Source organism: Pristiophorus japonicus, chromosome 7, assembly GCF_044704955.1.
Source record: "Pristiophorus japonicus isolate sPriJap1 chromosome 7, sPriJap1.hap1, whole genome shotgun sequence".
Lineage (NCBI taxonomy): Eukaryota > Metazoa > Chordata > Chondrichthyes > Pristiophoridae > Pristiophorus > Pristiophorus japonicus.
This window is the reverse complement of record NC_091983.1, coordinates 191,173,457-191,190,748: the sequence shown is the minus strand read 5'-3', so window position 1 is coordinate 191,190,748 and position 17,292 is coordinate 191,173,457. Positions and strand designations below refer to the sequence as shown.

The 17,292-nt window shown below is 43.3% G+C and overlaps 1 protein-coding gene across 5 annotated transcripts in view; it reads left to right on the top strand.

Moving 5' to 3' along the window:
* Positions 1-17,292, top strand: part of pdss2 (prenyl (decaprenyl) diphosphate synthase, subunit 2) — a 376,986-nt gene that overhangs the window by 167,645 nt on the left and 192,049 nt on the right. For all 5 annotated transcript variants that reach the window (XM_070885631.1, XM_070885629.1, XM_070885630.1 and 2 more), the window contains exon 4: positions 14,490-14,688. In XM_070885631.1, the coding sequence (XP_070741732.1) occupies positions 14,490-14,688 (199 nt within the window). The remainder of the gene's footprint in view (positions 1-14,489; positions 14,689-17,292) is intronic.

Sequence of the window (17,292 nt, the reverse complement as noted above, 5' to 3'; positions counted from 1 at the left end):
TGGGATTGCGTAGCTCTGTCTATAGCATGCTGCTTCTGCTGTTTAGCATGCATATAGTGCTGTGTTGTAGCTTCACCAGGTTGGCACCTCATTTTTGGGTGCTGCTGCTGGCATGCTCTTTAAACCAGGGTTGGTCGCCCGACTTGATAATTGTAGAGTGAGGAATATGCCGGGCCATGAGGTTACAGATTGTGGTGGAATACAATTCTGTTGCTGCTGATGGCCCACAGCGCCTGATGGATGCCGAGTTTTGAACAACTAGATCTGTTCTGAATTTATCCCATTGAGCACGGTGATAGTGCCACAAACACGATGGATGGTGTCCTCAGTGTGAAGATGGGACTTTGTCCCGACAAGGTCTGTGTAATGGTCATTCCTACTAATACCGTCATGGACTGATGCATCTGCAACAGGTAGATTGGTGAGGATGAGGTCAAGTAGGTTTTACCCTTGTGTTGGTTCTCTCACCACCTGCTGCAGGCCCAGCCTGGCAGCTATTTCCTTCAGGACTCAGCCAGCTCAGTCATTAATAGTGTTACCGAGCCACTCTTGTGATAGACATCAAAGTCCCCCACCCAGAGTACAATCTGTGCCCTTAGTATCCTCAGTGCTTCTTCCAAGTGGTGTTCAACATGGAGGAGTACTGACTCGTCAGCTGATGGAGGGTGGCAGGTGGTAATCAGCAGGAGGTTTCCTTGCCCATGCTTGACCTGATGCCATGAAACTTCATGGGATCTGGAGTTAATGTTGAGGACTCTCAGGATTTCCCATCTGTATATTATTGTGCCGCTACCTCTAGTGGGTCTGTCCTGCCCATGGGACAGGCTATATCCTCACCTGCTCCAAGTTCCGCTCTCCTATAACTCCTGTGCTTACTGACCTACATTGGCTCCAGGTCATCCAATGTCTCAAATTTAAAATTCTCGCACTTGTGTTTAAATCCCTTCATGGATTTGCCCATTCCTATCTCTGTTACCTTCTCCAACCCTACAACCTTCTGAGAACTCTGCGTGCTTCTAACTCTGGTGACTTTAATATGCACATAGATTGGGTTAACCAAACTGGAAGCAATACGGTGGAGGAGGATTTCCTGGAGTGTGCATAAGGGATGGTTTTTTAGACCAATATGTCGAGGAACCAACTAGGGGGGAGGCCATCTTAGACTGGGTGTTGTGTAATGAGAGAGGATTAATTAGCAATCTTGTTGTGCGAGGCCCCTTGGGGAAGAGTGACCATAATATGGTGGAATTCTGCATTAGGATGGAGAATGAAACAGTTAATTCAGAGACCATGGTCCAGAACTTAAAGAAGGGTAACTTTGAAGGTATGAGGCGTGAATTGGCTAGGATAGATTGGCGAATGATACTTAAGGGGTTGACTGTGGATGGGCAATGGCAGACATTTAGAGACCGCATGGATGAACTACAACATTTGTACATTCCTGTCTGGCGTAAAAATAAAAAAGGGAAGGTGGCTCAACCGTGGCTATCTAGGGAAATCAGGGATAGTATTAAAGCCAAGGAAGTGGCATACAAATTGGCCAGAAATAGCAGCGAACCCGGGGACTGGGAGAAATTTAGAACTCAGCAGAGGAGGACAAAGGGTTTGATTAGGGCAGGGAAAATGGAGTACGAGAAGAAGCTTGCAGGGAACATTAAGACGGATTGCAAAAGTTTCTATAGATATGTAAAGAGAAAAAGGTTAGTAAAGACAAACGTAGGTCCCCTGCAGTCAGAATCCGGGGAAGTCATAACGGGGAACAAAGAAATGGCGGACCAATTGAACAAGTACTTTGGTTCGGTATTCACTGAGGAGGACACAAACAACCTTCCGGATATAAAAGGGGTCGGAGGGTCTAGTAAGGAGGAGGAACTGAGGGAAATCTTTATTAGTCGGGAAATTGTGTTGGGGAAATTGATGGGATTGAAGGCCGATAAATCCCCAGGGCCTGATGGACTGCATCCCAGAGTACTTAAGGAGGTGGCCTTGGAAATAGTAGATGCATTGACAATCATTTTCCAACATACCATAGACTCTGGATCAGTTCCTATGGAGTGGAGGGTAGCCAATGTAACCCCACTTTTTAAAAAAAGAGGGAGAGAGAGAACAGGGAATTATAGACCGGTCAGCCTGACATCGGTAGTGGGTAAAATGATGGAATCAATTATTAAGGATGTCATAGCAGTGCATTTGGAAAGAGGTGACATGATAGGTCCAAGTCAGCATGGATTTGTGAAAGGGAAATCGTGCTTGACAAATCTTCTGGAATTTTTTGAGGATGTTTCCAGTAGAGTGGACAAGGGAGAACCAGTTGATGTGGTATATTTGGACTTTCAGAAGGCTTTCGACAAGGTCCCACACAAGAGATTAATGTGCAAAGTTAAAGCACATGGGATTGGGGGTAGTGTGCTGACATGGATTGAGAACTGGTTGTCAGACAGGAAGCAAAGAGTAGGAGTAAATGGGTACTTTTCAGAATGGCAGGCAGTGACTAGTGGGGTACCGCAAGGTTCTGTGCTGGGGCCCCAGCTGTTTACACTGTACATTAATGATTTAGACGAGGGGATTAAATGTAGTATCTCCAAATTTGCGGATGACACGAAGTTGGGTGGCATTGTGAGCTGCGAGGAGGATGCTATGAGGCTGCAGAGCGACTTGGATAGGTTAGGTGAGTGGGCAAATGCATGGCAGATGAAGTATAATGTGGATAAATGTGAGGTTATCCACTTTGGTGGTAAAAACAGAGAGACAGACTATTATCTGAATGGTGACAGATTAGGAAAAGGGGAGATGCAAAGAGACCTGGGTGTCATGGTACATCAGTCATTGAAGGTTGGCATGCAGGTACAGCAGGCGGTTAAGAAAGCAAATGGCATGTTGGCCTTCATAGCGAGGGGATTTGAGTACAGGGGCAGGGAGGTGTTGCTACAGTTGTACAGGGCCTTGGTGAGGCCACACCTGGAGTATTGTGTACAGTTTTGGACTCCTAACCTGAGGAAGGACATTCTTGCTATTGAGGGAGTGCAGCGAAGGTTCACCAGACTGATTCCCGGGATGGCGGGACTGACCTATCAAGAAAGACTGGATCAACTGGGCTTGTATTCACTGGAGTTCAGAAGAATGAGAGGGGACCTCATAGAAACGTTTAAAATTCTGACGGATTTAGACAGGTTAGATGCAGGAAGAATGTTCCCAATGTTGGGGAAGTCCAGAACCAGGGGACACAATCTAAGGATAAGGGGTAAGCAATTTAAGACCGAAATGAGGAGGAATTTCTTCACCCAGAGAGTGGTGAACCTGTGGAATTCTCTACCACAGAAAGTTGTTGAGGCCAATTCACTAAATATATTCAAAAAGGAGTTAGATGAAGTCCTTGCTACTCGGGGGATCAAGGGGTATGGTGAGAAAGCAGGAATGGGGTACTGAAGTTGCATGTTCAGCCATGAACTCGTTGAATGGCGGTGCGGGCTAGAAGGGCCGAATGGCCTACTCCTGCACCTATTTTCTATGTTTCTGTGGACTCTTGTGAATGCTTACACCCTTGATCTCGCCATTGGTGTCTGTGCCTTCAGCTGTCTGTGCCTTCAGCTGTCTAGTCCCTAAGCTTGAAATTCCCTCCTTAAACCTCTGTGCCTCTCCAACTCCCTCTCCTCCTTTAAGATCCTCTTTAACATCCACTTCTTTGAATAAGGTTTTCGTCACCCCTCCCAAGATCTCTTCCTTGGGCTCACCGTCAATTTTCTTTTGTCTGATTCTGTTTCTGTAAAGGGCGTGAGATGTTTTTTCTGCATTGAAGGCAAAAATGGAAGTTGTTGTTGTGCTGTGTATATATAACCAGCACTCAAATTTCTAGAATATATATTTTGATCACTCAACTCTGAAAACGTGTTTTTCATTTTTTTCTTGGGGTTTGCGTGGGTCCTTGAAACTCTCTTATATTTTCTTAAAGTGAATAGATTACTTCTGAAGGCACACTCCAATTCTAATTCTCCTTAGTTACAAATGGAGAGTAAAATTGTACTCCTTCCCTTGTGGACGGTTCCCCTTTCAGATAACTTCTTGCTGTTCTGAACTCATTTCATAATTGGGCTATAATAATGTGCTGTTTGGAAATAAATGTACAAAGGGAGGATGGAACTTTCCTTACAGTGCAAAGAAACACTAGTAAGAGATTCGACCTTAGGATGCTATTAATTCGTTTTTTTTAATAAAGTTTTCTCTTTCATCAATAATTATGTATTAAATACTTATCAAAACAAGTAGTTATGCTCTGTGTTTGACATCCACTCACCACCTCCCTAGAATCATTTATTGACCAGAATGATGAGACACCTAGTATTAAAACTGTCCAAACATATCAATAGCACATCTCGACAGGGTTTAAATGCACCTGAGGCCTTCAAGCTGTTTCATTCACTGTGGTAGCTGTCACTGCTGTATCCTTCATAACTGTATTAAAGGGGCCTAGGCCTAGAGATGGGAAGGTCAAAACCTTGTGAATGAAAGTGGAGGTGGACCAAAACACAATTCCCATCCGATGGATAATTAAGACTTCTTGGAGTGATTTGCATATTATTGTTCTGAGTTAATTTACTGAGCAAAAGGGCCTCTCCTTCAATGTTTCTTGGCAATATGCGCTGCTGTCAGCAAAGGTTTATGGGATTTGATGACCTTAGCTGCAAGACGTATGAGGCTAAGATGGAGAAAATGGAGGTACTTGTTTTAGTAATTGAAGAGTTTTTACCTGACATGTTAGGTTGATTGAACTCTTAATAGCTGTTACTGTGGATATTGTAGTGAGGTGAGAGCATCTTTTTCAACTGAATTTAATTAAAAAATTGCTTCACAGCTGAAATATACAGTGCAGATAACATTATACCTGTCGTGGAATTGACTAACATGCAAAAGTTCCATTCTCAATCTTACTGAGTACCCCTCCTCAGCACACTAAATGATATTTTGCAACTTTTGAATTCTAAATGTTCTAAATGCTCTTTAATTCTAAATATAAAGAGGGAGGAGTCTGATGCATGGATGTGGCATGTTTTATTCATTAGGGCCTTGAAATTACACTGCAAAGATTTCATCCTTTTTAAAATCTGTTGAAATATCAGAGATAGGAGTTGCATGCTGATCTTTACACAGTTTAATTTCAAGACCTGTGATTTCTAAATGAAGTGAAACATGCCAAAATTACTGACGCCGTCCTGAAAAGATTGCCCAGCTGTGTACAGATTCTTTTAAATGCTCTGCTGCCTATTTCATAGAATAGACTTGGTGGAAATAAAGTATATTATTCTTGGCACCAATGAGCTGTGCCATTCAGTGCCTTACAATTCACTTACTAAATATTATACATAGGTGTGCCATGTGCCACTGCAATTTTAAGTTGTTATAAGCAATTTGTTAATTTTCTGTAAAGCCCTCCAGAGAGTTTTAATCGTAGCTGTAGCAGGAACTGACTGATTTCTTCCAGTCCTTGTTCACCAGTAACGTCATGCGTTTCGTGAAAAAAAATATTCTGCAAAGCCTTTGTTTACTTTGGAGTTGCTATACGTCTGACTGCATTGACTCCATTACCCTTTCCCTCATGCCTAAACATGAAGTATTGGATAACCTCTGCGATGGTTAAATAGGGGAACTACATTCACTGAAATATAATTAATTTTGAACACTTATTTTGAGCATATGTAAACATATTTTAGTGTTTGCTTGCACCACCTAAAGTATAGCCTGACTGTATTCTGCACAATGCCATTTCACCACCTAAAGAAACATAATATACTGTATGTAAATATGGAGCCTGCAGTTGTTCTGGTCTTTAGCTCCTCAACTCTCTGCATGATAAATAGTTGCACAGGAATCTTATATTTAACAAAAACTTTCAGACTCGTAGATTGCAGGTCAGTGCGCTATTTAAGCGTTGCCTTGAGGTGAATATTGTTAAGCGGGACTGAAACGATATTTTGGCTGTAAATTTTAAATGATTCATCAGAAGAGGGCTGCTGATCTTTAACATTTTATCCCAGGATAATTTTATCAGCATTTAGATCTCAATCCAGGGGCAAGATTTATTAAATGTTAATGTTTACAATGCTCCAGTAAAGTGTATTTTTCTTTTAAAGGCAAACCTTGTTAACTCTCTAAATTTTCTTGACTTGCATTTTTTGTATTGTGACACAAAAGGTAATATTTAGAGCTGCGGGGTCCAATATTGCTCTTTAATGCGACACACCTCATTTATCCATTCTATTCTACTGATCAATCTTCTCTGGGTGGTTCACATGGTGAGTCAAGGTCAAGTGTGGCTTCAGCTGAGGTGGGGTCAATAGTCGTGTGATATTTGGACGCAGGGAGCACAGATGTATTTTAGTCCCCATTTTAAAGATATGTATTCTGTCCATAATACAGTAAGATAACTTAGGTAGTTTCCATAATGTTAAAGTTGACAGGAAGTGCATGCGGACATGAGATATTTTAGTATTGATAATGCATCTGTCAGTAAAATAAAAAGGTACATCTTGCACACATTTCCTGTCAATCATATTTCTCTCTTCCTATCTGTCACATTCAAATTTCTGTTTCAGTTCAAAACAAACTATTACAAAACAAATAGGAGCCACAATGTCTATAGACCATGAAAGCAACGCAGAAAGTCAGGGTTGTGTCTGATAGCCTCAAGAGAAATTAAACTCATTCACTGCTTACTTAACAACAGTTAGACATCGTGGCCTTAAAGGAATACAGCTTTAATTAGCTTCAGAAAAATATGTTTTGCAATGCATGGTCTCACATGGTCATACAAAACAGTCTGGGTATCATCTAAATTGCGATGAACAACAGCATGGGATATCCATCACTAATATATTCAAAAACAGTGCATTACCACACACAGGCATCACTTTGCATGCATCAGACTTTTTTTAGAGATACAAAATAATCTGTATAAAAGAGAACAAATGCTAGCTGCTGCTGATACGGACTTGAAACCGATAAACACCTCATAATTGCAATCTGAGTGGTCTTTGCTTGTGTTTATTTATCGACAGTTGGATTTTGTTCCTTTAAAGGGATATAGTTTCCCTTTAGCAGACTATACGTTACTTTGTTTAAAACTGCTATTATTATCAAGCAGCATACTATTTAACTTATTGTGAGTCGGACCCACATGAAGTCCAGCAGATCTGCTCATTTTCCCTGACTGAGGGGACACAGTAGCAAAGCTACGTGGATAGTCGAAATAATTGATACAGGCGTGCCAGGTACCGTAGGCCATGCACCCACTTGACTTCATCTGCAGCCACTTAGACTCGGTCTTGCCACTGGGTCTAAATGAACAAGGCCGAGATAGTGGGGCAGGCTCTGTACAAATCTTCCTCACTCTAATCCAATTGAAGCATTATTTATATATCCACAGCACCCCACTGCCTCCCAAAGTCTGGTGACAATGGGCTAGCGGCTGTAGTTGCAAACCTGGACACGGGTGGCTCCGGGTATAGCGTTGCTTCCCACTGGAGCGAAGCAGCACTGGAGTTCGACAGCCGCCACCCCGAGTGACTGAGTAATCCTATTTAGGGATCGTACCGCTCACCTCCATCGTAAAAGGAAGGGGTTAGATAAGGTGCCCTCATCAATACCTGCTTGCCTAACTCCTAGTCAGTTTACCGCAGCACGGGACTTCCACATACGCAGTCAAAACAATGAGAACCAAACACTTAAATATAGCAGCTTGGAATCTGAGAACATTCCAGGACACTGAATCAGCAAGTAGACGTGAAAAGAGAAGTGTGATGGTTGGTTGAGAACTAAGACGGTTATAATATTGACATTGTTGCTGTCAGCGAAACTTGTTCAGCTGAAGGGTTTAGCTGACAATGGCGGAGTGAGTGAGGATGTGGCACTGCATGAGCGAGCTGCTGTTACTTTTTACATTTGTGAAAAGTGCAGTGGACATCACCAGTACCTGTATATTTTCCCACATGGTGGTTGGTGTGCAATGGCCATCACATGTTTAAAAAAAAATCCACGCACAGGCATCTTCCACTCTTCAACATGTAGTTCGGGATCCTGGAATTTCAGTTCTCTCATTGTAACACCTGTGAACTCATCCCTTTTTGGTGTGGAAGCAAGTCATCCTCGACACGAGGGACCGCCTTAGAAGAAGAATTTCCCCTTTTTATATCTCATAATATTTTTTTCGCACTTGTTAAATACATAATTACACAACTGCATTTATTATAATGTCTGTACAACTGCTGGGCACCATAGATTTACTTATTTTCCATTGATGAGTGTGTCGCTCACGTTGCAACAATTTTTGCCAGTTACAAATGTATAATTCAAAAAGAAATCATTTCAGGCAGAGAAGTTCTCCTGCCAAGGTTGCCATTTTGGGCAGTGGGCGGACTGAGCAGACTGCAGCTGTGAGTTGCAGGCCACCTGCAGCCTGACCTCCTGTTACACAGGCTGCCTTTGGGACAGTGACTGGTTTCACAGGCTTACTGTCACATCTGTTATTTCAGTGAATGTGGAGGGAGCTGGGCTGAGCAGGGTAGAGGGACACAAGAACACGGTGACAACAAAAACTAGGGTCAAAGGGACAGTAAAGCACATTTATATATTAAAGGAAACCTTTTTAAACATTTAAATCTTTTTAATTGCAACTGTTTCTGGTAATAAGAGAAAAGACAAATCAATTATGTTTTTTTTAAACAAATCCCAATAAGCCATTTTGGATTCTATGAGGAGAATTTTACCCCACCTGCCCCATCATGATCGGCAGGAGAAGGTTGGGGTGTTGTTAAAAGTTCAAAAATCCAGACCCCGACCCCAACCGGTCTCAAACTTCTGGTTTAAACAGGGGCAGCTTGGGGTCGGGTTGACTCACCTGCTCTCAAGAGGCAGGTCTGTCACTTTAATGTTAATGAGGCTGTGTGCCTCAAATTTTTATAAACTTTCATATTTAAGTGCTGCGGGACAGGTGTCCCGGGCTTGGGAATCTCTGCAGCTGTAGGGAGGAGAGCTGCCAGATCCACCAGGTGACTGGCTTTCCAGGAGGAGCAGGAGTGCTTCCCCACCCCCAGCCTCCACGATTGCCTTCCCCCCCTCCCCCCCTTCCGGCCTCCACGATGGCCTTCCCCCCCCCCCCCCCCCCCCCCCCCTCCGGCCTCCACGATGGCCCTCTCTCCTCTCCATTTCCCGGCTGCAGCCTAACAGCACAGGCCATTCCACCTCCCAATCTGGCTGGCTGCTGGCTGGGAAATTGAGAAAAAAAATTTAAATGAGTTCCCAGATTATTAATGTCTACCTGAACCAGTGGAACAAGCTTGCTTTAATGTCTCGCCTGAAAGACAATACCTGACAATGCAGCCCTGAAGTGTCAGCCTAGATTACGGGCCCAAGTTTCCACGTGATTTGCGCCTGATTTTTAGGAGCAACTGGTGGAGAACGGACTATCTCCACATTTTTTTTTTCTGCAGTTCTCGGCAGGTAGAACAGTTCCACTTTGGAACAGAATTTTTTTCTTCAAAAGGGGGTGTGTCCGGCCACTGACGCCTGATTTGAAAGTTTCCACAGTGAAAACGTACTCCAAACTAACTTAGAATGGAGCAAGTGAAGATTTTTGTAGAACTGAAAAAACCTGTTCTACACATTAAAAAATCAGGCGCAGGTTACAAATTAGGCGTCCAGAACGAGGTGGAGGGCGGGGGGGAAGGGAAGTCATTAAATTCTATAATAAATCCTTATTTGTACTTCTACAAATATTATACAAATAAATCCAATCTGAATAAACATTTATAAGCAAAGAAAAGATTAAATAAACCATCTTCCTACCTGTGTGAAAGTGCTTCAGCCATCGTTCGTTCCCGCGGGGGGAGGGAGGGGGAGGGGGGGGGCGTTCCGTTCGTTCCCGCGGGGGGGGGAGGGCCGTTCCGTTCGTTCTCGCGGGGGGGGAGGGGGGGAGCAGTTCCGTTCAGTTCGTTCACACGGGAGGGGGGGAGCCGTTCCGTTCGTTCCCGACGGGGGGGGGAGCTGTTCGGTTCGGTTCGTTCACGCGGGGAGGGGGGGGCCGTTCCGTTCGTTCCCGCGGGGGGGGGGAGCCGTTCCGTTCGTTCTCGCGCGGAGGGGAGGGGGGGGCCGTTCCGTTCGTTCCCGCGGGGGGGGGAGCCGTTCTGTTCGTTCCCGGGGAGGGGGGAGTCGTTCCGTTCGTTCCCGCGGGGGGGGGAGCCGTTCCGTTCGTTCTCGCGCGGAGGGGAGGGGGGGGCCGTTCCGTTCGTTCCCGCGGAGGGGGGAGCCGTTCTGTTCGTTCCCGTGGGGGGGGGGAGGGGGGAGTCGTTCCGTTCGTTCCCGCGGGGGGGGGGGGGGCCGTTCCGTTCGTTCCCGCGGAGGGGGGAGCCGTTCTGTTCGTTCCCGTGGGGGGGGGGAGGGGGGAGTCGTTCCGTTCGTTCCCGCGGAGGGGGGAGCCGTTCTGTTCGTTCCCGTGGGGGGGGGGAGGGGGGAGTCGTTCCGTTCGTTCCCGACGGCGGGCGGGGGTGGGGAGGGAAACGGCTGCCTCAACTTTCTGAGGCTTCCTGCACCTTCTCACTGCTGCAAGAAGCCTCAGTGCTGATCATGGAAGGGCAATGTGGTTTTATTAAAAAAAATTCAAAAATTAAACAGCTGCAAAGAACTACAAAAATGGCCGAGTGCCAATGTTTCCTTCACACTGCGCGTGCGTGAATGCTCCAACGCGCACGCGCAGCGTTGCCGGCAGGAAAAAAACTGATTTAAATGGTACCCGCCCCCTCCCACTTACAAAATCGGCGCGAGTGTAGGCTCCGCCCCCCCTGGGCGCCGCGCCAGGCAGACAAGGAGCTGCAGGGCGCTCGAGAATAGCGCGTTTTTTTTTAGGCGCCAGCTCGGAGGGGCGCCCGTTTTTTATCGTGTGGAAACTTGGACCCAATATGCTTAAGTGCTGGATTGAGGCTTAAACTCACGAATTGCTTACGCCAATGTGAGAGGGCTAACAACTGAGCCAAGCTGTGACCCTGCAATCGCACCAAAGTGGTACGGTAAATGACAATGAGAGCTGTTTGAGCATGTTACAAGACAGCTAAATATTTCAGGGTGAAGATGCAGCAGATCAACTTCGGCTTGTCGGCACCGTCTGTGATAACTGCCTTTGCAAATTGCATGTTTCCTTAATTTTCTTCATTTTTAGTGGAATTTGTTTTAACTAATGCAGCCTGATTAATGATTCAGTGTTTACAGTAATATTTAGTGGGGACTGGTGAGTTTATCAATCAGATTAGTTGTACCTGCTAAGCCTTTATAATCAGTGGCTCTAATGAGACTTTTTCAATTTCCTGTAAATCTGTTAATCTTCTTGGGCTCATCTCCTGCTGAATATGGCTCCTTATGTTTACTAGCAACTTCAATGAATGCCCCCAGGTTCTGTTATCTCTCACTCCAGTGTGACATGCTGATTCAGCTTTCGAATTCATTGAAAATGTCATCTTTATTCGGAAACAAGTTGGAGCCTTTGTGCTACTGAATCTAGGTTTCAAGCATAGAGACTGAATGACAAACATATAGAGGCAGCAGGGTTGTTAGACGTTACAAGATCACAATGGAACTTCATTTTCATAGGCTTTCTTAAAAAAAAAATTTGAACCAAAAAAAAGAAAAGATTAGCAGGTAGCCAGTTCCAAAATTCAGTAAAGTGCTCGTCAGAAAAGCGAAATATTTACTTGAAAAAATGTTTTAACTACAGCAATATCCTCCTGTGTATCTGTCTTTAACACTAGAGTGAACTCGAACCCCACAGTCGAAGCAAGCAGCTCTTTCATCAGCATGCTTCAGTAGTTGAGGACACAAAGGTAGCTCTGATCATCTTTGGACCCAAATATTTGCTTTCAGTCCAGGAAATGAGCCATCACTCGCTTTGCTGCCTTTTTCATCTGCTCATCATTTGGGCTCCCCATATGTGCTGGAACCTGCTACAGTATGGCACAGTGACTGATCAGAGTGCCGGCTGCTCAATATTCAAAACCAGTCTCTCATCTGACCTGCTTGGAGCAGGACCGTTTCATGTTGTTCAGTTTTCCATCAAGACGACAGAATTGCCATGGACGTTCCTCCTGTGCAGGAGGCGATCAGCTGGACAGGTCTCCAGCTCAGCACGATTGTCTTGTTTCTTACATTTTTTTTATCGTGGACAACTGGATTTTACAATACAAAAACATGAAACTGGAGATAGTAATGGTACTTTTTGTGTTCCAGGACTTTTTTTTGCATAATAGATATATTCTGCATATTAAGACGGGTTTTTTCTTGCTGTGGGTTAAGGATTCATTTTTGACGGAAAAAAATCAATATTTTCCTTTGCAGTTTGCACTAACATGTCTACCAATTGCTGTTTTAGTTTTTACAGATGGAATTGTTTGAATTATTCTATGGCTGTATGAAACGCAAGGTCAATAAAAGTGGGGGAAGGGAATCACAATGTTGCCTTAGCTGATGAACATGGTGACTTACAATATACAACATTGGGCTGGAGGAGCTAGCAACAGGTAGACTCTTTTGGAAAGCAGATGTCTTGAAGATAATGTGCACTTAAAAGCAGAAATATCAGCCATTCAATTTCACTGCCGTGGCTTTTGTATAAATCTGATAATCAGATTGTGCAGCAAGCAAATTTATGTAACACCTATTACCCCATCATTAATCTCTGTACAATTCTCTGTTTTCCATGCAGTTCTGAGCAAACTGTTTCAAAACTTGCTAGTCCCAACATCTACACCAATTGAACTACAGGAATGAGATATTATTTACTTAATCGTGTACTTGAAATAGGTGTGAATTATTGATGCTCAATTTCAGCCGGGGATCTCGTGAAATCTTATTATTTTAACAGTTTGTTTTAATTTATTCACAGGACTATAGTAACTTTTTTTTTATTGCCGTCTTTAATATAATTAACACTTTTGAGATATATTTGGGTTTTTAATCTTATGTTTTCTGTTACTTTGCCTGTGCATTGTAGCTGATGTTGTGATGTTCAGTACTATTAAACCTATTGCTGTTACAAGTCTTGTAGTCTGAAAATTATATTCTCCAATCTGACCTGTTACACATACCTGATTTCTACCACACGATGAGCTGGAATTTCCCCAAAGCCCGCCAGCGCCCAATTGCCACCCAAAAAACCACTAAGGCTGGGAAGATTATCGCCGGTGAAAACTTCCCGAAAAAAAAATCTGCCCAGCGAAAAATATGGGCCTTGCACCCCTAATCTGGACGGGAAAGTGCAATTTCAGCTAGATTGGGCGGTGCCTAATGGGCGAAAAATAAAAAAATCTTGAAAAATTTACACCGAGGCTGCGGGTTGGGCCTAACACCAAAAAAAATAAAAGTTTTTCAAAACTTCTAACTAAAAAACCCAAAAGACATTCCAAGACACTTTTTAATTAAATCACCCAACAGATTTTGAAAATAAATAGTAAAAGAACAATCACTTGCCTTTTTCTTGCAGACCTACTTAGCTACCACCCAGCTCCACTGATCCTCTTGTTAAAATGTTTTTTCATACTTACCTACGGGTCCCCGCTCAGCCAAAGATTGCGCCAAGGCAATCTGTGGATGGTGCACGCCGGCGGTCCGCTCCCCAGCGGTACTTCGAAACCATCGGCGTGCCTCAGCTGGGGAATTTTTCGTCTACCCGGTTCTTGCCCAAAACGGCCAATACCACTGAGAAACCGGGCGATGAAAGAGTGCAAATTATAGCCCTATATCTTTGTCTACGGTTTTGATTTGGGGACATTAGGCTATCTCTTCTGTTAGAAATGATAAACATTCATCTTGTTAAATACTTTAAAATGACTGTTAATTTCTTGTGGTGTTTTTTTTAAATTCGTAGCCAATCTTTCCAATTCTTTGTCAAATCACAAACGCCAGAGGTCACCTTGCACACATCAAGGATCACTCTGCACCTTCTTGTGGTGTTTGTTCACAGTAAATCGGAAGAGATGCTATTTTATAAGGGCAATACTGATGCTGAGGTGCGTCTGTGTGCAGTGTGGCCTGCCCCTTTAAAGCCACAAAGTCTAATTGCTATAAGTAGGCAAATCTTTAGGCTCGTTCTGAGATCAATTGGGGTAATTGCTTAACTGTACACAGCAGAAAGTGATTCATATTTTGCAACTAATAAAGTGTGACCGATGCAAAATATTTCAAGAAAACTAGGCGACCTCCTGTGGCATTGTTCACGGCGAGGCAAAGGAACAAAAGAAGTTTAGTGCAGCAGACTGAGGTCCTAATACAGTTTTAACCATTTTATCCCACCAGTGCCGAACCGTCTTGAAAGAATATTCTTAGTTGTTCCGGGAACTGAGCTCCTTGAAGAGCAATGATTTGACTTTAACTTGGAGTTGGTAGGGATACGAGGAATCGCTTGTTTTGGGAGCTTGGAAGTACAAATAATTCATTCAGCACTCTTTCTTTATTTTTAGTCAGCGGAATCTGGCAGAAATTACCGAACTGATCCACATGGCTTTTCTAGTGCATCGTGGGATAGTAAATATTATGGAGCTGACGTCATCTCATGGAGCATTGAAGGATATGCAGTTTGGCAACAAGATGGCTGTCTTGAGTGGAGACTTTCTTCTGGCTAATGCTTCTACAGGTCTAGCTCAGTTGCAGAACACTAAGGTACTGGGTTGTTTCTTTGCCATGCTTGTTGTAGCAAAAGTTAGCAAAAGTTCTTTGACTACAAATCTTTTGTTAATAAAAATCCCATTTTAGGACGCAGTTATGTTAACTGTCATAATTATCTCGCAAACATTTGTAATAAGACAAAATAGCTTACTGTATTAATTTGGCATAGTAGGCAACTACTGCTATGTATTACAACCCACTAGTTTACATAGGATTATATAGAATATATGGTACAGAAATAGGCCATTCGGCCCAACCAGTCCACGCCGGCCTTTATGCCCCACTCAAGCCTCCTCCTGTTTTTCCTCATCTAAATCTATCAGATTAACCCACTATTCCCTTCTCCCTCAAATGCTTGTCTAGCTCCCCTTAAATGCATCTATACTATTCGATTCAGCCACTCCCTGTGGTAGCGAGTTCCACATTCTCCCCGCTCTTTGGGGAAAGAAGCTCCTTCTGAATGCCCTACTGATGGCCTCTAGTTATGCTCTTCCTCACAAGTGAAAACATTCTCTCTGTATCCACTCTATCAAAACCTTTCATAACTTTTAAGACCTCTATTAGGTCACCCCTGAGCCGCGTTTTTTCAAAGAATATAGACCCAGCTTGTTCATCCTTTTCTGATAGGTATATCCTTGCACTTCTGGTATCATCCTTGTAAATTTTCTCTGCACCCTCTCCAGTGCCTCTATATCCTTTTTAATAATATGGCGACCAGAACTGTACGCAGTACTCTAAGTGTGGTCTAATCAAGGTTTGATACAGGTTTAGCATAATTTCCCTACTTTTTAATTCTATACCTCTGGACCTTTCCTAACCTTTCCCCTCCTCAGGCAAGGTTTATAGTGGGAGACTCAATAATTCTGGCAGACTTTAGCCATCTCAGTTCCTAAATTCCTCTGCGTTTCGATTTGTCTCCGTTCTCCACTTCTAACAGTTTTCTTAAACATCATCTTTTCAACCGAGCTTTAGTCAAGTCTGCGCCCATGGTTTGGCATCTGTTCCTATTTATTTTTGTCCAGAATTCCCTCCCTAAATCCTCCTAACTCCTCTAGTTCCCTCTCCTTTTAAGACTCTCCTTAAAATCCACCTCTTTTGGCCACCCCTACTAACCTCACCTTCTTTGGCTCAAAATTAATTTTCCTTATAACTCTGTGAATTACCATGAGATGTTCTTTGGCATTTAAAGACGTTGTATAAGTGTAAGTTGTTAAACCAGGATGGGTGGGTTCGGGAAGCATATTTCCAAAATTAATTAAGTACAAAATGATATCACTTTATAAAGTAAAACTGCCCTTGTGAGGAATGAGGGTATGCTAAATTTAACATTTTGGAAAAAGCAAAGCTCATTTAAATATCTATCTCTTTATTCATTATCAGCATGGTGCTTTAAGTATTTTTGTCAGCTATTTAACATGATTTGAAATGCAAATGTAACTTTGCTTCCAAGCTTGCAGTTTTGGATAAACTCAAGTTTTTTGAGGGGTTATTGCCCTCTAATTAACACTGTCCTTTATGATGTCACTGGAAAATTCCTGTCGTCCAGAGAGCAGGCAGACCTTTAGACCTTTTCTCATGCTACCATTGAGTTGCTACTTGGAGATGCATGAAAATTGAACATTGGCACGTCCTTAAATTAAGTGCCTATCTTCTGCTGTGGTGTCTCCTCTCAAGAATGTGGGCTAGACTTTCCATTATTGTGCAGACCATCCAAAAATGGGTGTTATTTCCAGCGTTAGCATTTATTATGGGTTTTGAGATCGACAGATCAGCGCCCATTTTCAAACCCGCTAGTTTCTACTTTATAAAATGGGTGTTAGTGGGAGTGATGTGAAATGGGCGTTAGCAGTTTATTTTCTTCTGTCGTAAAATGTCGGCATCCATAGCAACGGTCTTTGCCCGCATTTTAGGTGGTCAGGGGTCGTCAATACATGCGCAGAAGAGGAGAGAGCAGAGAGGAAAAAAAAGCTTGTGTGGGTTTGTTGTGTCGGTGTTTGTGGTTTGTTTGGCTATTGTAGGCATTTTGAAGGATTTTTCTGAGGAGTACTCATTACAAATATCACTGTTTAATTCTGAGAGAGAGAAATATCTGTCAGAAAAATATTTAAAAATTGAAGGCATGGAGGAGACGAGAGATTACGGTGTTGAGGTGGAGGAGGCTGGTGAGGGCAGTCAGGTTGGAGAGGAAGTGGAGATGGGAGGTAGTAAAAGAACGAGGAGATTCTTGGACGAGGCAAATGCTGCCCTCCTGCAGGAGGTGGAGTCACGTTGGGGTCAGTTGACCTGGGGTGGGCGTGGGAAGCCCAGCCCGAAGATTTATCAGAAGATTTGGTCCGAAATCGCTGAGATGGTTTCATCAGTGACGCACGAGGTGCGTGAGGGCAACCAGTGCCGCAAGCGCTGGAACAACCTTGTCGGCTCTGGCAGAGTAAGTATTACATTTATTTACATTTACTTATATATTTATAGAATTGGAATTGTAAGTGTAATGAGTAAATGAATTCAGATCTGATGTATTGCAGTTAGACTGGTAATATTTTGCTCAAATCCTACATTTACAGTGTACGTGTTTAGGTTAATAATGATAATAATTATAAC